Raw genomic sequence first — 24,368 nt, 5'->3', positions numbered from 1 at the left:
TACCAAAAAAAAAAAAAACAACAACAACAGAAGTTCGGCCAGGTATCATTTAGCAGTGCTGGGGCTCTTGGGGAAGGAGCAGGCAGTCATCATCCCAAGGTGGCAGCCTGTGAATCGGGCAGCGATCATGATGGGCACAAGGTTCCTGGACAGAGATCAGGTCCTTGGCCAACGCTTTCAGCCTGTGCCCAAACTCCCAGTGGGAACACCCAATAAGAGAGGCTTGTGGCTCTCTGTAGTGACAGCTGACCCACATAGAGTCAGACAGATACAGTTAGGAGACACTCTTGATACAGAGAGCTTGAGCTCTCCAAAATATCAGGTCATGGAAGACCAAGAGGCACCGGAAGGGACTGCCAGGCAAAAGGAAAGAAGGGAGTGTGGCAGTGCACCATATCTGTGTGGACACAATCCTAGGCGGGACAGAAACTTCTGCTCTGAAGCGTATGTTTGGATCATTTGGAGAAAGCTCAGTATGGACCAGATAGTACTGATAATAAGGTTTTATTTGAATTTGAGTTCCTCCGCTATACTAATGAGGGGCACCAAAACGTGGGCATGAGACTTCAGTGAGCTGCAGAGTGGCATCTGCTGAAGGGGGATGCTCAGATTCTGAGTTTTAGACGAAGCTGCAGTGGAATATACACAGCATAGCGTTCGCCAGCCCAGCTATTATAAGGATTCACTGGAATTAAGCACATTCACACTGTTGAACAGCCAGCAGTGTCACCCGACTCACGGGCTCCACCGCTCCTTGCTGAAACTCTGCCCGTTAAACAGCCTCCTCCCAGCCCTGGCACCCACGGTTCTGCCTTCTGTGTCTAGGCATTTGATGTCTCGGGATGGAGCGCTTGTCTTTCCGTGTCCGGTTATTTTGTTGAACATAATCTCCTCCAGTTTATCTCCCACATCACACATGCTCTGCCTTTTGCTCTATCCAGGCCTGTCGTGGACCCATGGGTGGCTTCCACACTTAGCTACTGTGAATAGTGCTGCAGGAAGCGTAGGTGCCCGTGTGGGGATTGGAGTCCCTGCTTCCAGCTCTTTGGCGCACACGTTCAAAAGCAGAATCGTGGGCTCCTTAGGTCATTTTAGTTGCAATGATCATAGCCCCAGATTCTGACTTTTGCTGCATTTACATGGTGTGTATTGACTGTCTCAATGAAATCATCTCTGCTAGGAACCTTTTTTAAAGGCTTCAGCTGTCATTCCTGAGGATGGAGGAGAACTCGACGTAGGGGCAGAGTCTGGCCCTGGTCCCCGGCTCCCAGCTCTAGGGGCCTGAACTTGGGCAGCTTGGGCAAGGCCGTCTTGGGAGAGAGGAGAGGGCACATGGGCTTAAAACACATTTCTGTAGCCCTCACTGTAGGGTTTGTGTTTGGCCATGGTTCAGTGGACTGGTGATAGCTTTGCCGCCAACTGACAGATGAAGCACCTGGACTGTCTAGGACCCGTGGAACATCAGTGGGCCTTTGTTCAAAGACTGAAGTTGGTGACCACACTGTTGTGCTTGCGCAGCAACCTCAGCACCCTTTCCACCAGAAAGCGCAGCAGGCAGGGATGTTCGCTCATGGGGTCCAAGCCAGGCACACTCGGTGTCAGGTGTGGAAAATAAACCATCCCACCAATCTCTGCCTCCTGGTCCTGTTAGAAGTTGGGTGATGTTCATGAAAAGAAACTTAACTCTTGCTTGTTAAATACGAATGCTTCCTTCACTCTAGAGGATAACATACTGTGTAATGCTCGTGGTGAACTGTCCTGTGAACAGCACCACCACGGCACGGCCACCCGCAGACGAAGTCACCTCCTGGGTGTGTGCTTCTGAGCACTGTGGACATTTAAGGTCAGCTGAGGAAGAGAAACCAGCGGCTGCTCCTTGCTCACGCTTTCTCTGACAGAGGTCGTGGTCTGGGATGGGTTCAGCTGTCACTGAATTGGCATGGACTCCATCCTGACCAGTGGGGATGGTTCCCCACAAGCTGGTCCCCAAAAGAACGTGAGTGGTGTTCAAGGCCATGTGGACCAGCAGGCTGAGGACCACTAATTCCATTAGCATCCTTCAGCACTTCCCATGTATCTGTATTTTGGGAAAAGTTAAAATGCAAATTAATTTGTTGTTTCTTTGAGGCGTGGTCTTACTATGCATCCTAGACTGCCCTTGAATTCACTACGTAACCCAGGCTGGCCTTGAAGTCCCTGTGTAGCCCAGGGTGGCCTCAAACTCGAAGCAATCCTCCTGCCTCAGTCTCCCAAATGCTGGGATTATAGGTATTTATCACCACAGCAAGCAAAATGCAAATTAACATCTTCTCGTCTGCATATTCTTCATGCCTTTTCTGTCTTACAACCTTTTTTGCCAGGCATGGTGGTATACTTCGTTAATCCCACTACTCAGGAGGCTGAGGCGAGAGGATCACTGCAAGTTCAAGGCCAGCCTGGGTTATATAGTGAGACCCTGGTCAATCAAAAGGAAAAAAAAAAAAAACCTCTTTATTTTTGCTATCTCTGGGAGTTACGACTTTTCTAATCTTTTTCCATTCCCAGGTTCACAGAACTACATTAAGAACATTCTTTATTTTTCAAAATCAAGCAGTCTTTTGTCTTTAAAAGATAGTGGACGATCTTAAAGCCAGCTGGCAGTTTCTGCCACCATACTTCTTTTTTTTTTTTTTTTTTTGGTACCGGGAATCAAACTCGTGAGCTTGTGCTTACCAGGCAGGTGCTGTGCCTCTGAGCTATAGCCCTAGCTCCAGCCCCCACACTTCTTGAGAGCTTTCTTGGCTTTTCCGAATGCGTGGTCACTTCACAGTCTGCGACCTTCGCAGAGGGGCATGTGAGGGAGGGGCAGTGAAGCCCTGGTGCCTGTGGCGCTCCATAGTAACCCCGCTCTGCCCCCGGCTTTCCACATTGAGGGGCCTCAGGCTTTCCCATGTCTGGTGTGTAAAGGGCACTAGTGCATGTGTGGTGAGGCTGGCATCCGTTTTTCAGTACCCAGGGCGGAGGAAAGGGGCCGTGCCTCGTCCCTTCTGTATCTATGGTGCAACCCATTCCAAGCTGATCCCGTGGCCCACAATTGTGAACTTAATCCCCTCGGCCGGGGCCTTAGTGCTGGCCCCACTGAGAGGCCACGGAAGTCCAGGACTGCCCTGCCGGAGCTCCTGGCTCTCCTGGCGGGGATTCCTGGGGTTCACGTGTTCAGATTCTTCTGCTTGTTCTTCCCAGTGGCAAGGTCCACAGACAGCGCCATGTGAGGCTGGGGCCCCTACCAGGGCCGACACGAGATTTGCACACTGGCTGCAGAGCTGCTCCGAGCAGAGAACAAAGTGGGGGAATCTGTCCTCGAGGAGAGCGTGGCAGGAGCGGTGGACAAAAGATGTGAGGAGGGCCGGTTTCTGTTTGAATGCCACCTCATAGGGTACCTCATGAGCCAGCACCTGGGGTGTCCACCCGCATGCCGTGGTCCCCCACATGCGCCTGTCCCTTCTTGGTGTCCAGAGGGCCAGGGCAGCAAGGGTCAGGCCTAGGGTCAGAAGCCACTTACTAATCTGACTCAGGTGATGGAGACTGGTGCGTCGCTCTGAGGCTGGCACAGGGCCCTTGGGGACAGACAGCTCTGCCCTCCTCCTGCCCTCTGGTCTGAACTCGCCACAGCTGCCGGGCCGTGTCGTGTGAGAGCCGTGGCTCTGCTGGCTGGGGACACGGATAAAGCTCCGGGAGGGAGACCACAGCTCTCACCCAAGGGGGAGTGGTGGGGCCGCCCCTCCAAGCCTCGGGCCAGCAGGAGCGTCACCCATCAAGGCCACTGCCACACGAAGTCTAGTCAACTGTTGCGAACAGGGAAGTGAACACACGACGCGTACCTGCCTTTAGGGTTAAGAACAGGCAGCTTACACACGTGCACACACGTGCTCACATACACTCAGTTTCGCCATAACAGTCAGACAGGGTGAAAGATGGACGGGGCAGGTGACCAAGGACACTGAGGAGGACGAAGGCTCCCTGAGCCTCGCACTCCATTTTGCTCCTTGCGTGTCACTTCTGGCTGCTGTTACAAAATCCCGCACCCTGGGCACCTTAGGCTGCAGAAGGCATTCCTGGAACTTCTGAAAGGTTGGGATTCAGGAGCCCCCCTTGCGGCCACCTCCTCACAGGTGCAGGAGAGGTGGCCAGGCGATCCACCTTCATGTCCTGATCACAGGGCACTTCCCTCTGTCAAGGTGCTGATGGCCAGAGTGACCCACCAAGCTCTGGCTTGATGACTGGGACCCCGAATGGGGGGATCCCAAGGGCCCCTGCCCTCCACTGGCATTGTGAGTGTGCTGGGCACATGACAGGTGGTTAGAGACAGGTGACAGCCACTCCCGTGTGGGAGACCCTTGTACATTGTTCTTGTGAAAATAGAAAGCCCAGCTGAGGCACTCCTTTACAAAAGCCCAGGGAGGAGCTGACCGTGTTGGCCCATACCTGTGATCACAGCACTGTAGGAGGCTGAGGCAGGAAAATCACATGTTCAGCACAGCCTGGGCAGTTTAGCAATTTAAAAGGGCCAGGGTTGTAGCGCAATGTGAAGTTCCTAGGTTCAATCCCTGCTGCGGGGAAAAGCATACCTGAGGGGAGAGGAAGGCTGGGCAGCCCCTCCCACACCTCAGGCCTCTTGCTGGCCGCAGCTGGCCGCCATCCTCAGCTGAACAGAACCCCCAGGGTCCCCCCTCCAGAGGCAGTGGCCCTGCAGTCACCCGCCCCCCTGGGAGGGAAGCTGAGGCCCAGGAGAAGGCGAGGCCGTGCCCCCAGCCCTGCCAGTCTCTTCCCCTCTGTCTCCAGGGCTCGGTGAGCCCTGGGCACGGTGAGGACACCAAACAGGTTCGGGGGCTGAGCTGGTCTTTGTTCCCTCATCCATGCATCTGGGGAGGGCTTCAGCCTGGCCTGTCACCTCCTTTGTGCCTGCCCCGGTGACCCGTCACCTCCAAACTTGAAATGGAGATTGAGGTATTTGCATTGTCACCTGTCACCTGTGCCAGGAGTGTCCTGCCCTGGGTCGGGCTCCCGACAGGCAGGTGTCAGGTGGCTGCTGGTGCCAAAGGCAGCGAGGTGCCAGACAGGTGCCAGCCCAGACCAAGGCCAGCTCACCGTACCCATTCTTTTCTTCCCCACCGCCTTCTGGGATAGCACAGCCTGGGCCAGGCTGGGCTGCCCAGGGCAACACAGAGCGTCTCGGAAACCGAGGGGACCGGGAACCACTTGCGCATGCGCTCCTCGCCCTTCCGGGCTGCCTGACCCCGCACTGCGGCCCGCACCTTTAACTGTGGCTCGCACGAGTAATAAGCCTAATACAGTTGACTTTATTTAATTAATAATGATCCTGTTCTGTTCTCCGTGCTCATAAAACACCCTGCAGGTTGGCAAAAACACTCATAATATCGATCAGAAGTCAGGCGGGATATTTATTTTGTCTTTGCCCCGTGAGCATAAATCCTCGTCCGCTGCCTCCTGCTCCCTGCGTGCGGGATTTACAGTGGCCAGTTTCCTAAAAGCTTTCCGTAATTAAGGAATAAATATCCATCGCTCTTTGTTGGCCAGCCCTAGTCCTGCGGGCTGACCCCCTAGCAACGCGGCTCCGGGAGAAGGCATGCGTTGAGGAGGGGTCGGGCGCGGCGCTCAGCCTGAGGAGGGCCGGGGCTTCCCCTGCAGGGAGGGAGCCCCCCTTTCCCCAAGATATTGTTCCAGCCCCCTCTTCCATGCCTCTCTCCTGGTTCCTGTTTTGCTGGCGGCAGGAAGCACTTTGGAATTCCTTGCTGCTAGCCCTTTCTTCTTTCTTCCTCCGTCCTTCCTGCCCTGCTCTGTCACGGGTTCAGGACCCCGCGTTGCCTCCAGGGCTGCCCCCCACCCCAGGGCAGGGCTCCCCTCCCCTGGCTTCTCCCCGTATCCCCTCTGAGATCAGCGTTGACAAACCCTCCTGCACCCCGTGGAGGGAAAAGGTGGTTCCAAAAGGAACCGTGTGATCAGGGACAGGCACGCGCCCATGCAGGCGCAGGCGCATGCGCGCACACATCGCTTTCGGGGAGGCCGGTGGTGCTCCTGACTTTAGAGAGGTGTTCGCACGGCCTCGCAGGTAGAGGTGGAAAGGCTGCGGACCAAACCGCCAGGGGACAGCTCTTCACATCACCCCAAGACCACAGCCACCCACCCCCATGGCCGTGCCTAACACCGCAGCTCCTAGACGGCTGCCAGACAGCGTTCAAAACCGATCAGAAGCTTTGTGATTATTTGTTCAAAACTCCCGTTTCTGGGAATCCAACCCATTAGCCTCATTACCCCTTGGCAGTGTGCTGAGCTGTCCCTGCCAGGCCCTCACACACAGCTGACGGCAGTTAACAGGACTGTGTTTCTGCAGCTCTCGAGGGCGTGAGGGAGAGAGCACATGGCGTGGAGACAGCCTTCCCGCAGGGAGGGTGGCCCCGTCTGGGTGTGACCCTCCTCCTGCTCAGGTGTCCCCAAAGGTCTCTGAGATTCACACTCGCCGTGCTCGTCGCTGACTGCAAGGACGTGCTGATGCTCAGGTGACGATGGTCACTGCCACCAGTGACCCTCCTGGGGAGCCTCAGACCCGGGCGTCTCACACCACAGTACTCGGTTCCCAGGATGCTGGTGTCTGTCACGTTTTCCTTTCCCTCTGACGCTTCCCTATGCCTATCATTACATTTCTCTTCATTCTCTATTCAGTAAACTATAAGTAACTTTGGAAAGGAAGAAAATTAGGAGAGAAAAATGGACAGACTGTCCATATCAGTTCATCCCTGCAATGGCAAAGGTGTTCTAGATCTGCAGAGGTAGAAGGGAGCTGGGTCTACAGCAATAGCAGTGTCCTCCACCTGCCACAGAGGAGCCGGATCGGCATTGGTGGGAGCACCCTAGGCCAACAGCAGCATCACAGTCCCGATTTGCCAATGTGGCAAAGCTCCAGATCCGTGGTAATGGAATCCAGGGTCTGCAGCAACTGGGTGTTCTAGATCTTCCACGTGGGCCACTCTGCATTGGTGGCAGCAGTGTTTTAGGTGGGTAGCAGTGTCAGTCTTCTATATCTGCCCAGGTGAACACGTTCTAGGAACTCGGGTACCAGAGTGTTGTAGAATGACCGTGACGCCATTATCCTAGATCTGCTGGGGCCGGAAACGTTCTGCATCTGCGCTGCTCAGGCGACACCCACCACCCACATGTGGCAGTTGAACATCGAAATGTGTGAGATACGTGCAGAGGAGCTGATTTCTTCATTTGAACTGGGGCACCTCTGTGCTGTGTGTGGCTGCTCCTTGGGGGCTCAGCCATGGCTTCCCTCTCTGAAGCAGTTCACACCTAACCCTTTGCCAGAAACAAGGCCAGGTGTTGCCAAGGCCAGAAGCAGAGGCCAGGCAGGACAGGGAGACAGTGGGAGTTGGACAGTTGGCAGTGAGTTTCCTAACTCGGGAGACAGTGGAGTCCTGAGGAAGAGCTGGGACTCGGCCACTCGGCCACAACAGCCAGGCCTGGGCGGTCCTCTCCACTCTGGGCCTCACTTTCTCCTCTGAACTGGGGGCACTGGTAGCAGATGGTGTCAGAACCAAACCAGGTGACTGAGCAGAAGGTGCAGCCCAGGGCCTGGCACCTCACCAGGAGCACCAACCGGAGCCCAGGGTATCCACCGGGGCTCGGGAGACCACCCAGTCTGAGCACAAGGACTCCACAGGTTCTGTGTCTGGCGAGGGCTCAGCCTCTGCTTCGTAGACACGTAGACAGCACCTCGTGCGGCGCCATCAGCTGTTAGGAAGGACCACTTGCGTGAGGCACTGCTGTCCTGCCTTGTGACTTCATCACCTCCTGCCTCTCTTTTGTGACAGTGGGTTTTTTGGCATTGTCATTGTTTTGAGACACAGCCTTGCTTTGTAGTCCAAGCTGGCCCCAGACTCCTGATAATTCTCCTGCCTCAGCCTCCTAAGCCCTGGGATCACAGATATGCACTACCATGCCCAGCACGGCCCGACCTCTTACTGCCGTCACCTGGGGGTTTCAGATTTCAACAGTGAATCTGAGGGGCACAAACATTGTGAGCATCACAGTTCAGAAGCATCGGACATCCGAAGACGGGGAAGGCACCAGATACAGCATTTCTGCTGAATGAGAAAGGGCCAGGCCCAGCTTCCTGCAACTCCCTCAGCCACCTGGAGGCAAATAAACCACTGCCGTGGGTTGTTGTATCGTCACTGTAGCGTTTACAGTGTTGTCACATAGCTGGTCTTGCCCTGCTGACTTCTGCAAGCCCTGCAGTGAGGGCGCCTACCGGGATCTCCCAGCACCGGGCACGGGGATCTCATGCAAGAACCAGGCTCCAAGACCCAGGACAGAGCCCCAGGCAGCTGCACGTGGTGACTGGCCCAGCCTGGCTCTTCACCGCAGAGCTGGGAGAAAGCGCGCTCCCTGCCGTCCCGCCCTTGCACATTTTCCTTTGCAGGCAGAAATGCTCACGTGTGTCCCCTCTCTGCCGGGGATCTGAACATCACCCACAGTTCTGGCGCTCCTGAGGGAGCTGTGCTGCACCTGGCAACACCTTGTTTCTTCCTGCAGGCCTGGATATCACTGGTGTTGTGCCAGGCAGGCCGGGAGCAGAGCTGCTGTGAGGCGGGCAGGTGGAAGAGAACTTGGCGCCCATGTCTTCCCAAAAGGGAGCCTCTGCTCATCTGGGCTTCCAGCTGCCCTTCTCTCGCCAGCCTTCTTTCAGGCCAGGGACAGGGTGGCTCCGTGGGACACCGCATCCTCAGCACATGGGAGCCCTGGCTTCCACATCCAGCACCAAGCATAAAGGTCATACCAGCCTGAGAACCTGGCTTCCTGTGCACCCCTGCCCCGGCCGTGTGGCCAGGGTGGTGTGTGTGCCAGGAGAGAGGAAGTCAGTCAGTTCTGGGTCCTGCACCCCCTCTTCCAGCTTGGAACAGAGTTGACCCATCCCTGTTGCCCTGAGCCCTTTCCTTGGAGCCGTGATACCTCAAAGCGTGGTCACAGCTCATGCAGGGTTCGTTCTGTATTTGGTGTGTAGCTTCTTTGGTACTTCATGTGGCAGGCTCAGGGGTCCCACGAGGACTCCAGCGTCCTCAGGTCTGACTGTGCGGCTGGTTACTGTCCATCCTCACCCTCCGCCCCATCCCTTGCCCCTCGCTGCCAGGCCCTTGGGATGGGCATGGGGGCCTGGGTCAAGTCACCACTCCTCGAAGCCAAGGGTGGCACAGCCCAGCAGGCAGCAGAGACAGAGCATCCTTGTCCCAGCCTGGTGGACCCTGAGACACCCAAAGGCTCCTGGCCCTGGTCCTGGCGGAGGCAGAGGGCCACCTGCAAGGAGGAGTCATTTGAGGCAGGAAGACGAGAAGATATCTACTCTGGCAACTTTCAAGGTGTCTTCTCTCTCCGTTCCTGGGGTTGGGGGTCACTGCCCCTCCCCCCTGCTCTCCCGTGGCTGATTTATTTAAAGGTGTGTCAGCACCACAATCTGATGAGGAGCTGGCCCCTCCTCCCTGCTGACGGCGGCTGCGCCAATAATTCATTTTTTAGCTCATTAGCTAACAGAGGCTGTGAGCAGCGGTCCTCAGGGCATTGGAACAAGGCGAGGTGATCTACTGCCAGCTCGCTGCTCTTGAACTGGCCTTCCTTGGGGAGAGTAAAAGGCGCCGCCGAGCCAGCTGGGGATCCCAGCAGTGAACACAGGACATCAGAGTAACAACTGGAGTATTTGTGCCTCTGGGTCGTGGTGTCCTAGGGCGATGGTGTTGGCCGGAATATTCTTACAGAGAACAAACCTCTGTGGCCGTGCGCGTTGTTCACATCCTAACTGTGGTGACCATGACGGGGAAGGAAGGCTGGGGCTGCGCGACATGCCGTGCACCGGTGCTTCAGCGGAGCGCGCTTGTCCCTCGTATTTCTAGAGGCTTCATGTCTTCAGTCATGCTGCAGGCGGGGTTGCTTTCTGGCATAGCGGCTCTTCCTGGCTAGCAGTGGTGCCTTCTCATTACGTCCTGGAGTCGCCCTCCTCTGCACATGGGGGAGAGGGACCTGACATCTCTTCCTGTGCGGACACTGCCCTAGTGGATTACAGTCTGTTATGGCTTGGGTTTATTAGATGTCCCCCCAAAGCCTCATGTGGTCATAGGTGACTCAGAACAAGGTGGTTGGATCTAGAGTGTGTGACACTGAAATTGATTCATGGTGCAGTGCTAGGATCAAAGGCACCAGGATTAAGGGTGTGAGTGCCACCTGCCCTAAGTAGCCTAAATAAGATAAAAGGGGCAGAAAGACGTAAAGGCCCCTTGTGGCTTTTGCTATCTTCTGCCTGCCACAAACTATTCTCTGCAAAGCCACCCTACTTTGGAGGCAACCGATGATGGACTGAAACCTCTACAAACTGAGAGGTAAATAAACCTTTCCTCCTTTAGCTGTATGTCAGGGATTTGGTCTCAGCAATGAGAAAAAAATAACTAAGAATTTGGTACTGGGAGTGGGGATGTAGAGCTGTCCTTTCTAAGGAGAAAGATAAATTGTTGCATCTGGCTCCCCCTACAACCAAAAAAGAGGCACAACGTCTAGTGGGCCTATTTGGATTTTGGAGGCAACACATTCCTCACATAGATGTCTTACTCCAGCCCGATTACCAAGTGACTCAGAAAGCTCCTAGTTTTGAGTGGAGCCCAGAGCAAGAAAAGGCTCTCCAACAGGTCCAGGTTGCTGTTCAGGCTGCTCTACCCCTGGAACCATATGATCCAGCAGATCCAGTGTCAGTAGCTAGAGAGGCTGTTTGGAGTCTCTGGCTGTACCATGGGATCAGCTGTCAGAGGAAGAGAAGGCCAGGGCCTGGTTTATGGATGGCTCTGCATGCTATGCAGGCACCACCCACAAGTGGACAGGTGCAGCATTACAGCCCTTTTTAGGACATCCCTGAAGGACAGTGGTGAAGGGAAATCATCATAATGGGCAGAACTTCAGGCACTACATGTGCTAGTACATTTTGCCTGGAAGAGAGATGACCAGATGTGCAACTATATACTGATTCATGGGCTGTACCCAATGATCTGGCTAGATTGTCGGGAACTTGGAAGAAACGTAACTGGAAAATTGGTGACAAAGGTATTTAGAGAAGAAGTATGTGGATAGACCTCTCCATATGGGCAAAGGATGTTTGTTTCCTATGTAAACACTCACCAAAAAGTGACCTCAGCAGATGACTTTAACAATCAAATGGATAAGATGACCTATTCTGTAAATAGTGGTCAACCTCCTTCTTCAGCTACCCCTATCATTGCCCAATGGGTTCATGAACAGAGTGGCCATGGTGGCAGGGATGGAGGAGGTTCTGCATGAGCTCAGCAATACAGACTCCCACTCACCAAAGCTGATCTAGTTACTGCCGCTGCTGAGTGACCAGTATGCCAGCAGCAGAAAGCAACACGTAGCCCTTGATACGGCACCATTCCCCAGGGTGATCAACCTGCGAGCTGGTGGCAGGTTGATTATATTGGACCGCTTCCATCATGGAAGAGACTGTGCTTTGTCCTCATTGGCATAGACATGTACTTTGGATGTGGATTTGCCTTCCATAGACATAATGCTTCTGCCAAAACTATCATCCATGGACTCACAGAATGCCTTTTGCATAAAGGGATATGCATGAGTCTTTAGGGGCCCAGGGGCAGAATGTTATGGCTTGTGTCTAGATGTCCCACCAAAGCCTCTTGCAGTCACAGGTGACTTGGAGTGAGGTGGCTGGATCTAGAGTGTGTGATGCTAAAACTGATTCATAGTGCGATGCTAGGATCAAGGGCACTAGGATTAAGCGTGTGAGTGCCACCCACCCTAAGTAGTCTGAATAAGATAAGAGGGGCAGAAAGATACTATTAAGGTCCCTTGTTGCCTGTGCTACCTTCAACCCACCATGTGCCACCCTGCCTTGGAGCCAGCTGATCATGGGCTGAAACATTTACAAACAGTGTGCCAAATGAACCTTTCCTCCTTTAACTTTGGGTGTCAGGTATTTTGTCTCAGCAATGAGAGAGAAGTAACACAGAGTTCATCCCTATTTGATTATAATTATCTCCCTAAAGACACTCTCTCCAAATCTAGTCCCACTGGAGATTAAGGCTTCAGGGTCTGAGTCCTGGAAGAGTAGCTCAGGCCAGACCTTAATATCCTTAATATCCAAGAAGCTTTAGATCTCAAGGCTGTGGGAAGTGCTAACCATACTGGCCCCAGCAACTGTGACAACGGGGCAAGGCTGGGTCCCAGTGTCTCCAGGCCCTTTGTACCCTCAGGGAGGTGGATAGGTCACCAGTGGGCTTCTCAAAACCCCTGGCCAGGAGCATCCCCCCTCCCCATGCTGACCACGCTGAGACCCAGGACCCTCTTCTCTGTAGACACCCAAGCACCCAGCAGGTACTGAGCAGCCAGCAGGTACTGAGATCTGAGGGACATCCCAGGTGGAGAATGAAGGTCCTCCTGGACGTGGGGCCAGAGGCGGACTCTGCAGAGAAGTCTGCTGAGACGTGGCCCTGGTTCGATTTCCTGCCAGCATCCCGACTGCTGTGTTCAAGTTGGAGGTTTCCTGTCCATGCCAGAGTCCCGTTGTAGCTCTTACAGTCACCGCAGAGATGAGAAGCCCCAGCCCCCGCCCTCCCCGCCTGCGATCCTTTCGGGCCTTCTTCCCAATTACAGAGGTGCAGTACTAGAACCTTACTTGCACAGAAGGCTCCCAAAATGTTTTCAGCCCTACAAAACCTGGACCCACCTTTATTCTGTGTCCTAAACTGTGCTGATATTTTTAAAAGCAAAGAGCAGCCCATTCCTCTGTGGGTGCGTGGCCCCAAATTCCAGCAAGCATCCCATGGGGTGACTGAGGACAGAAGTCACCCCACAGTTTCTAGCCAGAGACCAGAGCAGAGGGCTCACGGCCGGGGCTCCACTCTGGCTTTATTAAGAGGAAAATTTAATAACTGCGGTTAGGGCTCGAGTCCCTGTGTTAAGTTCTCTGCTTTATCCCTGGGTGATTTGGCAATGACTATTAAAATCAACCCGAGCAGAATAAGATAGCGTGATTTTAATGTGTACCCCCCAAAAATGAGAGTTAGCAGATTGGAACTTGGAAATCTGGACATAGCCTACACCATTATTCTTCCGCACTGCGCTGGCTCCTTCCCGATTTATGAAATTCATCAACAAACCTTTAAGGTATTGCAAATAGGTTTTCTTAAACAGTATCCGGGTCACCGGGGGCTTTCGTCTCACTCCTTGTGTGTGTTTCCTGGACGCTGCCGCCCCAGCGGGGTGGGCTCTGCGCCGCGGTGTGGGTGCTGGGCGGCTCTCAGCTGCAGCCGAGTGTTTGCCCTGGAAATCGCTGAATGAGAAGCGCCAGGGTCGCGCTGGGGTCACTCACACGTACCAGGAAGTGAAGCAAAACTAATCCAGATTTACCCCTGGAAGAATCTGTTTGCCTAAGTATTTAAAAACAGATTAGGGCTCACCCGACACTAGATCCCCGGCGCAGTGTAAACACGGATAAAAGGTGTAAACAAGGCCTGGCCTCTGTACTTCGGAAGCAGAAATGTCATGGGTAATGAGTTTCCTTTCTAGACTGTGGCAGAAGGCCTAAGTGGCCCTTGGAGTGGCTGGTAGCTGTGTACCCTGATTGTCCCCCTGGAGGGGATTCTGGGTTTTCAGAGAGGCCACTTGTGAATCAGTGTCTTCTATAATTACAGCCTCTCCGCACATGTTGGGCTTTTCTTCATCACCCTCATCAGAAAGGTCGCATCCAAGCCTTACAGAACACACCCCAGGCTACTTGTAAAATTTCAAGAGCTACTTGTACAATCTCACATTGTTCTTTCTCCATTTGTAGCCCCTCCCCCGCTCCCCCCAGCAGCGCTGCGGGGCGGGAACCTGGGGCGCGCACACGCTGGGGCCGGCCTATGGGGCCCCCTCTGCCGGCGCACAAGCCGAGTCACCGGCCGCCCGTGGCACCGGATAACAGTTTTTTCTGAACTAAAACCTCAGTATTCAGGTTTAATTGCAGTGTTGGCACTTGTGATAAATAAGTGGGCTTGGGGTACAGTGTGGGCGCTCGGTCTCTGAAAGGTTCCCCATCCCTGTCCTAGAAGATTGCTAAGTTTTTAGTCTCTTTTTGAAGGCTTTCATTTTTCTTTTTGAGAAACCAAACCCACTTTCCTCAGCTTCTGTCCCTATCCGTCCTCCGCTCTTTTTCCTCTGCCCTCCTTCCGGGTCCTCTGCAGACCCCGGGAGGAGCGTTATCTCCGGGGGGGCCCCCACCCGCCCTGTCCCCTGCCCCTGGGGCCACTAGGCCCTGTATCCCTTCCCCTCGGAAAAGCCGGCTGTTCTTTGTCACTTGAGGAATTCTTGGCCTTCTGCCATCTTTCCCAAGCGTCCGAAGAGATTAGAGAAGTGTCCACAGTTGCCGAGCTTAGCTGCGCCATGCCCGTGGGGCCCTCCTGCAAGGTTCCCTTCAACCCAGGGAAACCGCACACCCCACCCCACCCCGAGGGGCAGAGGAGTGGGAAGCCAGGGGCACACAGCCGCCCGCAGGAGGGGAGGCTACCCACTGCCCTGCCCTGGACTCTCGCCCCGGGTCCTTCTGCCCTAACTCACCACAGGGGAGAGTGCCACTTTGGGCCCCTGGATGCTGACCCCAGAGGGGGCTGGCTCATGCCACGTGGGCACCCGTCCCTGTCGCCGCACCTCCTTCTCGATGCCTTCTGACCAGTGGGCCGGTAGAGGGCTGCAGCCTGCCTTCCCATGCCCAGTGGTGAGCACACCTGTCTGGGGACTCTTGCAGGGAAGAGAAGGAGCGGTGGATCCGGGCGAAGTACGAGCAGAAGCTTTTCCTGGCCCCACTGCCCTGCACAGACCTGTCCCTGGGGCAGCACCTGCTGCGTGCCACGGCTGACGAGGACCTGAGGACGGTCATCCTGCTGCTGGCGCACGGTTCCCGGGACGAGGTGAACGAGACCTGCGGGGAGGGCGACGGCCGCACAGCGCTGCACCTGGCCTGCCGCAAGGGCAATGTGGTCCTGGCCCAGCTGCTCATCTGGGTAGGTGGCCACGCCCAGGCATGCTGGGGGTGGGGCAGTGGGCGGGGCGGCCTGTGGGTGTGGCTTGTGGGCGGGGGGCAACAGCCGAGTCCTGAGGTTGGCTGGGCCGTGGCCCGGAAGGGTGTGGTCGCAGGAATGGGCCACAGAGAGCTGAACCTGCGGTGGCCCTGTCCACGTTACCCTCTAAAAACGGGGAACAGAGCCAGGGATATAGCTCAATGGCATAAGCGCCTGCCTGGCCAGCGTAAGGGCCTGAGTTCGATTCCCGGTACCAAATAAAAACGGGGAACAATTTCCAGTAGAGAGTCCAGATTCAAGTGGTGCAGGTTTCTGCATGCTTTTGATCTCCTTTTGCAGTGGACACCCTGGGAAAACTAGATTAGGTGCAGATACTGAAAATCACTCAAACGTCTAGCCTCACTTTCACGCGGTAGTAATAAAGATGGCTGAATACTAATTCAGTAACAACTCTGTCTGGGTGGCTTGGGCCACACTAACATAACAGCAGAGGCTGAGGGCTAACCCGACAGACATTTGCTCTCCCGTGTTGCTGGAGGCTCTGTGTAGCCAGGGTGGGCAGGGACGTTATCTCCAAGGTCTCCCCCGCGGCCAGCAGTGGCCCTGCTTCTGGTGGCTGCCCCCGCGTGGTGTCTCCTCCGGGGGTGTGTATTCCTGCGATTGCTTCGGTGTCCTGTAAGACATCAGTCCTGTTGGAGTGGGAGAGAGACACCACATTCGAAGGTCCTGGGGGTGAGGACTTGGGCATACAATCTGAGGGACTCATTTCCACCCATAAGAAATTGCAGGCAAGTGTCCTGTTCAGGATAGCCAAGAGTCCCATGATGGTAGCACTCCACACGCACACGAGTACGCAAAGACCCACACACTCTGAGTGGCAGAGGTGGGAGTGAATCCACTCTTTTTCATAAGCAAGAAGCTTAAAAATGTTCCGTGTTGCTGGGCATGGTGGCGCACCTCCATAATCCCAGCGCTCAGGAGGCTGAGGTGGGAGGATCGCTGTGAGTTCAAGGCCAGCCTGCACCACACAGTGAGATCCTCTCTCAAAAAAAAAAAAGTCTGTGTTATCAGCTCATATTTCCCCCTCACTCTGAAATCCTGCAAAAGATTAAAATGAGGCTTCTCATCACAGCCCTGTTTCTTACCAGAAACAGTTTTTGAGCAAAATGTGCAACAATTAAACACAGAATAGCTGGATCTCATTCATCTGGTGGGACACTAGGTGGCTATTACGAGCCGTGCCTTTGAGGAGTTTTTAATGATGTAAGGAAATGATAACAGTCAGTTCAGCAGTAGAAAAATTTATGGTCTTCTCTTTCATACATGTATACATTTAGTTTGAAAGAAAACCAGTAGACAGAAATATTCTAAACTTCTCACAAAGGTTATCTCTGGTGATAATATGGGTGATTTCTTCCTCTCTTACCGTCTTCTACGTTACTTACATATTTTCTATAATGGAAATCTCTGATTTTTTTAGAGGGTGGTTATTTTTTCTTTAACAATTGGGAAGTCAAAATAGAAGTAGCAGAAACTGAACTTACTCCTGCTCTGTTTCTGTAGCTCAACCCCAGGGCTCTGGGTGACAAGGGCACCTTCAAGGCCCAGTGGTCACCAGCCCTTGATAGTCGCTGCCCCCCACCCAGCTCCTCTGCCCCTCCCCACCGGTGACACCCAGTGACCTCCCTGGGGACCCTGACCCGCCCTTGTCACCCCTGCAGTACGGGGTGGACGTCATGGCCCGAGACGCACACGGGAACACGGCGCTGGCCTACGCCCGGCAGGCGTCCAGCCAGGAGTGCATCGACGTGCTGCTGCAGTACGGCTGCCCCGACGAGCGCTTCGTGCTCATGGCCACCCCCAACCTGTCCCGGAAAAACAACAACCGGAACAACAGCGGCGGGAGGGTGCCCAGCATCATCTGACAGCGCGCTCGCCGGGACACGCAGCCCTCGGAAGTCACAGCGCGTGAGTCCTGTCGCGTCCCTTCCCTCTTTCCGGTGGTCACCTCCTGCCCGCCTGCCCACTCACCCCGCGTGAACTGTCCAAACCCGGACTCCCTGCGGGGTGAAGAGGAGGCCAGGAGGCTGCGGAGCCGATTCCTTTTCACAAACTCCGCCGACAGCTCACAGGACAGACCGTCGGGCTTGGTTGTTGATAGCACATGGCCCAGGACCCCGTCCTGCTGGCCTGGAGGCAGAGCGGGCAGGAGGGCCGGGGACGCGTGGGGAGGGGCTCGGGCGAGGCGCACGGAGAAGGGGCGATGCTCCCTAACTGGCAGTTAAGCACATCAGTCCGTTTCACCTCTACCACACGGAGCACTTGGATCTCATCTCTTCTCCGAGGAGCTTGACGGCATAAATCAGAAGCAAGCACAGAGTTTGTCAGGTTTGAAGCCCCTATGATGGTATGTGTCAAATCAGTTGTAGCTAATCTGTCCAGGGAGAATACTGGCTTCATTACACTTGTATAGTTGAGTTCTTCCAGCATTACCGCTGTTTAATAGAACATGATTAGTCATCACCGAGAAGAAAGCATATTAGCCGAGGAGGTAGTTACGCGGCACGCTCCGGTGATTGCCACGATGTGATTGCAATACTCTTAGAAGCATCATATTATCCCAGACATGTTCTTTCAAGCCCTTGGAGCCCTCCTTTCTAAATTCACTGTCATAATTTAGTATCTGTTTAATTTTTCAGTCCAAAGAGAGGAAATCAGTTGCCGAGTATTATTTGAGTGCAGTCTCCTTGGTGCAAAAACAAAATGGAAAAAATAAATAAGTATAACTTGGAAATTCAGAAAGAAATTGCACATTCAGCTGGTAACAGCTGCTCCCGTGCATTTGGTAAAGGAAGTAAACACATAGGCTATTTTTTCTGAATGTGAGAAAGATGTTCCGTCCTTTGGTCAAGGTGGGTGTGCTGGGCCTCAGTCACTCCAGGGCCACGCGACCTGTGTTACCAGGCTTCTCCAAGTCTATTTGAATAAAAGAAGTTCATAAATATGCATTGATTTTTGTACAGACAAATGGCACTTCTGTTAATTCATAAATTGAACTGGATGTGAACTAATAATGTGCAACTAGTTGAGATAAGAGGGTTACAGATCATTGTACATGGAAAATATTCCCAGCAGTAAACACTTCCATTAATGTGATATACAGCTTTTAAAAAGGAACATATCAGAATAAGATGGTGGTACAATTTTCTTATTAAAATGGAGAAAGAAAAAAGAATGACATTGAAGCATTTTGGGAAGGGGGAATGGAGCATGTGAATTTTCATTCTCGAAGGCATGATTTAGATTTCTGCTAACCAAGAGTGAGGGGCGCGGGCAGGATGGGGCAGTTCTGTGAAAACTTGGTCCAGGTGCTCCTCAAGGGTGCCTGAGAAGCAGGTGCGGAAGGTGAGGCACAGCCTGGCTCGGGTGCGTGCGACACCTGGCCCGCCATTGTCAGGGTCACCGTGGCCAAGTGGGCAGACAGAGAAAAGCAAATCACAAAGGGAAGTGGCGGCTTCACTAGAAGCTCTTCGCACTAGAGCCCACAGGTGCAGCGTGACAAGGGGAGCAGGGTCGTCACGGTGGAAGCCGAGGACCTGGGCCGGCGTAGCGCAGGGACACAAAGCCACGTTTGCCCAGCGGCCTCCCGAGAAGTTCCTTGCTCCCATTTATTGAAACGTATATTTTGTAAGAGTTTTTCCTCTTCTTTCTCTTTTTAAAAAAAAATTTAAAGTAGATGGGGAAAGAGTAAAAGCTTTACACAGAATTTATATGTGGGTAAGTGTTCGATGGAGATTTCTAATCGTAAGTGAACTCAGCGGGACTGACCAGTGTGCAGAAGCCCCAGACCGCGGACCTCGGCCAGCTTTCACAGCCCTGCCGTTCGGGTTTTAATTCTGCTTTCTGTCACTGTGTAGTTATTTTAAATGTGAATAGAAAGGGGAAAAGAAAGTCGCTGCCTATTTTTGAAGACTACATGAGCATCTAATCCCACTATACACATTCACCTCCACATAGCCTTGACTGTAGACTTTCTGTAGAGAACACAGCTAGGTATAAATGAAACTCTTAAATTATTTCATTGTAGTTAATTCCCACTATAGGAATGCTTTATCATAATGGAGCCTTCTTTTGAAAAGAAATGGAATTCCTTGTGAGGCTTCGCTTTGGGGTGTATATGAGTGTGTACATATTATTAGATGTGTTTATAATATAATATTTTCCCAAATGACTTCTTATCCCACTTAGCCTCCCACAGCCTGAAAGCTAGATCGGTGTTTCCCCTCCCTTCCTCCACCACAGGCACGTCACTGACTCCACCCGGGCCGGGCCATTCGTAGTAAACTCATGTTGATTTGCACCAAGAGCCCGCCCCCGCTGGAGCCACGGTTTTGGCCCGAGATGAAAGGCGGTGGTGGAGGCTCCGGTGAAGCGAGGCAGCCGTGGTCCCCCGTCTTATCCAGCATCACACCCCCTTCGCTCCTGCTCTGTTTTCAAGCTTTCTAACACCAACGCTGAGCAAAGGGAGAGCCTAGGGCCGGCGATAGACAGATGCACACAGTGTGGGCTGGAGGTCTGTTCTCATGGCTCGTTTCCATGTCCAGCTCCTTGTGACGGTGACACGGGAAGCCGCCACTGGAGAATCCACAGACCTTTTTCTGTTCAGAGTAGAAACCCTCCCATGATGAGAAACAGCTGACTGGGAGGGCACACAGCATGTGTGTGCAGGGATAGTCGGGCAGTGCCCGGACGTGTCCGCCTCCCCCTGTCAAGGCCGCACTCCATTCCAGGTACCGGTCACTAAACGGAAAGTGAGAGGCACAGAGGTGGCTGGCTTCTCCAGTGGCCAGGGAAGCACTGCGGGAGGAAGGGTGCTATGGTGCAGACTCTCAAATGGCGTGGGCAATTATAACCAGCCCAGCAAGCTTGTGGTTCCAGGGACCAGCAGCCCTGGGGTGAGGCAGTGACAGGTTCCTAAATCTTTGGCCCCAAAAACATGTGCAGTGCTGCATCTCTCAGCAAGGTTACACGTGTATATAGCCCAGAAAGGCAGAACAGGGCAGCAGAAGCACTCTGGGAGTTGGGGAGACTGGACCCAGGGCCTGCATGTGGTGGCCACGCCCTCTACCATGGTGTTCAGCCCTAGCTCAAGTTGCTCTTCCCTCTGGTCCTCTGAAACAGACTCCTCAGCACATGCTCAGGGCCTCTAGTGAGTGTTTGCCCAGGCCGGTGAGGTGAGTTTGGATCCATCCTCCGCCGTGCAGCGTAGACACCAGTGTTCCCAGTCTTGCAATGTCTGTACATTAGGGTCATTGCCTGTGTCTGCATGCAGCTGACACTGGTTCCTTAGGGAGTAACATGGTCAGGCAAGGAAGAGAGACCCGAGTCCCGCCCCCCGCCCCGGCTCCATGTCCCACCTGAGGGTATGTCCGCAGCGTCCTTGCCTCTGAAGCCTGCAGTGAGCTCCAAACCAGAGAGACACATGGCAGCCTCATGCCTGGCTGGGAGCCGGATGCTTGGGAACCAGGATGTGTTTTAAGAAGAGAGCGCGCACCCAGGGACCTGCCCCCAGCTGACACCACGTCCCCACCGCCTGGGGAGGCGGTGACAGCCCACGAGCCACGTTCTTGGTTAAGCCTGGGTGCTGGCAGCAGTCAGAGGATGGTGGGAGCCCCTTTGGAGGCCGCCCACTTCCTGCCCTCTCAGGCCTCGCTTCTCAGAACGTCCCTGCCTTGCCAGAGGCAAAAAAGGGAGTGAGCGCTGCTCTCGTGCCATTTGCTAGTGGTGCCTGGGGACCTGGGTGGCCCTTCCCTCCCTGGCCTGAGGTCACTAGGAGGCTGCTTGACACTGAGATCACCGCCCTCTTTCTCCTCCCTGCGGAGTACCGGGCTGGTGGAGCGTGGCCTTTGGCTCACCAGGTCGACCGCCATCCCTGTCATTCAGGTTGCTCTGAGAATGAGGGGGACCCCACTCCCCCGTCTGGAGAAGTCCAAGCCCACCGTAGCTTCTCCTGAGAAGGGGGTTTGGGGCTCAAGAACTCAGGACGCAAAGGTGTTGGGAAAGCAAACCACTGCCTCCAGATGGGCGTTCTTCCCACCCCAACCCCGTCTGCTGCTTCCATCCCTTACACAAGGGCACAGAGACTTTTCTAGAACTCTCCTGGGTTGTGTTTATGGCCCTCAAGCAAACAAATTGAAAAGCAGTCAGGAAGGAATTCGAGCACAAATGTTCCAGAGACGCACATCTTTTCCTTGAGAGGAAAAGACTCTGTCTCCCGCTGCCTCCGAAGAGCCTGGTGTCTGGTGGTGAAGAGGCCCATCCTGAAGTGGTTTTCACATCTCCACCAGCAAGCTCAGTCAGGGCCTTGGGCAGGCGTCCGCCATGCCTCCTCCCCTGGCGTGGGTCTCTTGCAGGCTCCTGAGTGCCCCGCCGTGGCCAGCATGCCCAGCTGTGGTACTGGGCGTGGTGACCCTCGTGGCCTTGCCAACCCTCCAGTCCGCCTGCTGCTCTGCTTAGTGCCCTGTCCGGATGAATCCTTGTCACCAAGCATCGAAATGAGGCTGCTTTTTGAGCCCAAATCTCAAATTCCTTGCAGTTAAACAGAAGAGAAAAAGGGAGGGGCCCAGTGCATCGGTCCTTGGATTCCGTTTCCATCACTATCCAGGAAGGAAGCACTGGACCTGAGATGCAGTGATGCCCCTGACTATAATGAAGCCAGTGCCAGGCAGTCTGGGCCCCATCTCTCACCTCACGGGGAAGACGTAACATTTAACAGCTTAGACGTTAGTGTTGGGAAGCACAGACGCTCTTCCCTCTAGTGCAGAAGTACTGTCCGAAAACTAGGTCGTCAACCCTTAGCGGGTTCCCCGTTTCATTTGTGCGTCCACTGCCTTTTTAACATGGCTTTGCATTCTCTGTCACAGTTACAACTAGAGTCATCTGTGGAGGGTTCTGGCAAGGGATCCTAGACAACCAACAAGTCTCTTCTTCTGGAGTTTTTACAAGCCCAGGTTTTAGGAGCATTTAAGGGCCCACCCACCCAAAGCAACGATGGAAAAGGTAATCCTCCTCCTTTCAAAGCAGCGGCAGCTGCTGGGCTGGTTTGCTCCTGCCTGTGAAAATTCTCTTGTGTGAGGCTCTGGTCCCACACGGCAGGCTGCAGCCTACAGGTGGGCACCCCGTGCTCCTGCGCCTGAGGCGAGATGCCCCCGAGTGAATGAGAGAGAGCGAGAGAGAGCGAGAGAGAGAGAGAGAGAGAGAGAGAGAGAGAGAGGCGAGGTCGGCTCAGGGCTTGTTTTTGTTTTGGCCTAGAGTGCTGCGTGTGCAGGGGACCCCTTCTCCCGGGGGTCGCAAATCAAGCCATATGATAGACTCATCTGCCAAAGTCTGGCCTGGAGTTCCAAGCTAGAGGACCTCCATGGCCTTACTCTTGATGCAGGTGAAAGAAAGGAACCACGAGGTGCAGGAGCGTTAGGGAATCTTCCCCCACAGAGCAAAGCCCGATAACACGCCAGCGGCAGGGAACAGCCCCCTCCAGATCACGATAGATCCCGGGTCTCCCTCCCCTAGTGTCCACACCAGCTCAGGAAGCTCATGCTGTGGCTGGCCCTAGAATGACTCTGGAAGGACCACCTTGCACCAGCCAGCCCATCCTGCGACATGTAAAGGGCCACAGGAGCTTATGAAAGGGCATCCTGGCCCACGGCGCTCCACTGGGCCAGCAAAAATGCCTGTCTGCCTGCTCTGTTGGGCCAGGGGGACAGAGAAGGGACCAAGGGTGCTGGGAGCTAGGGCCAGTCCAGGAGGTCGCTCTCGCTCACTTCCTGCTCACGGGAGCTCGCTACAAGGGCCCCTGCCCCTGGGTCCCAGCAGATTTGCCCCCAGAATGGAGTTGGGTGGCGGTCCCAGTGGTAGAGGGCGTGTTCAGAAACTGCTTCCTGTGGTGGAGAGGAGGGAGACACCCTCTGACCTCCCGGCCGAGCTCTGTGTGCAGAGCCCCTGAGCTGAGCCCCGTGCGGGAGCAGGCCAGGGCTGACAGCCCCCTTTCTGGGTGGGAGCAGGGAGTCCAGGACCCATCTTTGAGCACGTTGCCCTGTTTCTGTAAATAGCCATGTACAGAAGAGCAGCCGGGGGTTTATCCAGAGACCAGGTGGTTTATTTTGGTGGTTGTTTTTTTGGTTGGTTTTTTTTTTTTTTTTTTGGTTTTTTATATTACCTCATTCAGCAAGTTTATGTTTCACAATGACTCGATGATGCTTTATTTATATTGTTTGTACTGTAATTAAAACCATTGACAGACATTTCACTTTGCTTGTTATTTCATATGATCTTGTTTTGATTAAATATGCCAGTTTGTATTTTCCTACCTTGGGATTTCTGTGTCAGCTGTACAGTATTCTAAGGGGAAAAGGAAAAAAAAAGAAGAAAAAGAAAACCGTGTAAAGCAATGGAGAGAGGTGGCTATAGTGTAGAGACCTCTTTCTAATAAAGAAACGAAAATATGTCTATGCTGCTTCTGGCGTTGTTTTGTTTTTTGTGGCGCTGCTCCTTTGTCTCCCGGTCGGGGCCTTGTTCACTTTATTCACAGGGACAGGAGTTCCAGGCCAGCGCCCCCAAGCAGGGCCTGAAACACATCCAGCACTTGAGACCGCAGCGTCCCCAGCCCCAGGCTCCCAGGTGCTTCGACCCCAGGAAAGCTGCGTTCAGAAGTTCCAGGTGCTCCCGTGTGTCTTAGGCCCGTCCCAGCTGCTCCAGGTGAATGACAGGGACACGGCAGGCTGCTAGGAAAGGAAGCCATCCCAGGAGTCCATTAAGAATGCAAGGATTACAAGTATTACGGTAATTTTCTTGCATAAAATACATTATAGGTTTACCCCCAAACAGCAAAAAAGTAGAAGGAAGGCAAAACCCAAAGGGCCAACCCCATCGCAGTCAACAAGGCGTCGCGGGACCCGTTCCGGAGGACCCCGTCCCCCTCCCTGGTGTCCGTCCACACAGCCCTGCGATCTCACTGCATGTGGGTGGTCACGAGTCCTGTTAACTTTCCCATGACGTGCAAGGTGCACATAAGGGGAGAAATGGCCATCCAGGTAACCGCACCCCCAGCAGGCCAGGTCTCTGCACCAAGGTGACACATCTAGGAAATAAGCAGAGAAGGTCAGAGGAACTGGTGCTGGATGGTAACAAGACAGCCGGAACAGGGTGAGGGATGACTTCCTCAGAAGGAAGCTGGGGGTGGGCGGC

The 24,368-nt window shown here is 54.1% G+C and overlaps 1 protein-coding gene across 7 annotated transcripts in view; it reads left to right on the top strand.

Annotated features, from left to right (window-relative positions):
* LOC102026497 (arf-GAP with GTPase, ANK repeat and PH domain-containing protein 1) overlaps nucleotides 1–23,632 on the top strand; it is a gene marked incomplete at its 5' end in the record, with an annotated part of 356,403 nt that extends 332,771 nt beyond the window's left edge. For 6 of the 7 annotated variants that reach the window (XM_005395317.2, XM_005395320.2, XM_005395319.2 and 3 more), the window contains 2 exon segments: nucleotides 14,852–15,107; nucleotides 16,847–23,632. In XM_005395317.2, coding sequence (XP_005395374.1) covers nucleotides 14,852–15,107; nucleotides 16,847–17,050 — 460 coding nt within the window. In that variant the 3' untranslated portion in view covers nucleotides 17,051–23,632. 7 annotated transcript variants of the gene reach the window in all.
* Between the last annotated feature and the right edge of the window lie 736 nt (nucleotides 23,633–24,368).

Source organism: Chinchilla lanigera, unplaced genomic scaffold (assembly GCF_000276665.1).
Source record: "Chinchilla lanigera isolate Chin_1 unplaced genomic scaffold, ChiLan1.0 scaffold00052, whole genome shotgun sequence".
In the NCBI taxonomy this organism is placed as follows: Eukaryota; Metazoa; Chordata; class Mammalia; order Rodentia; family Chinchillidae; genus Chinchilla; species Chinchilla lanigera.
This window is presented reverse-complemented; position numbering and strand designations above follow the sequence as displayed.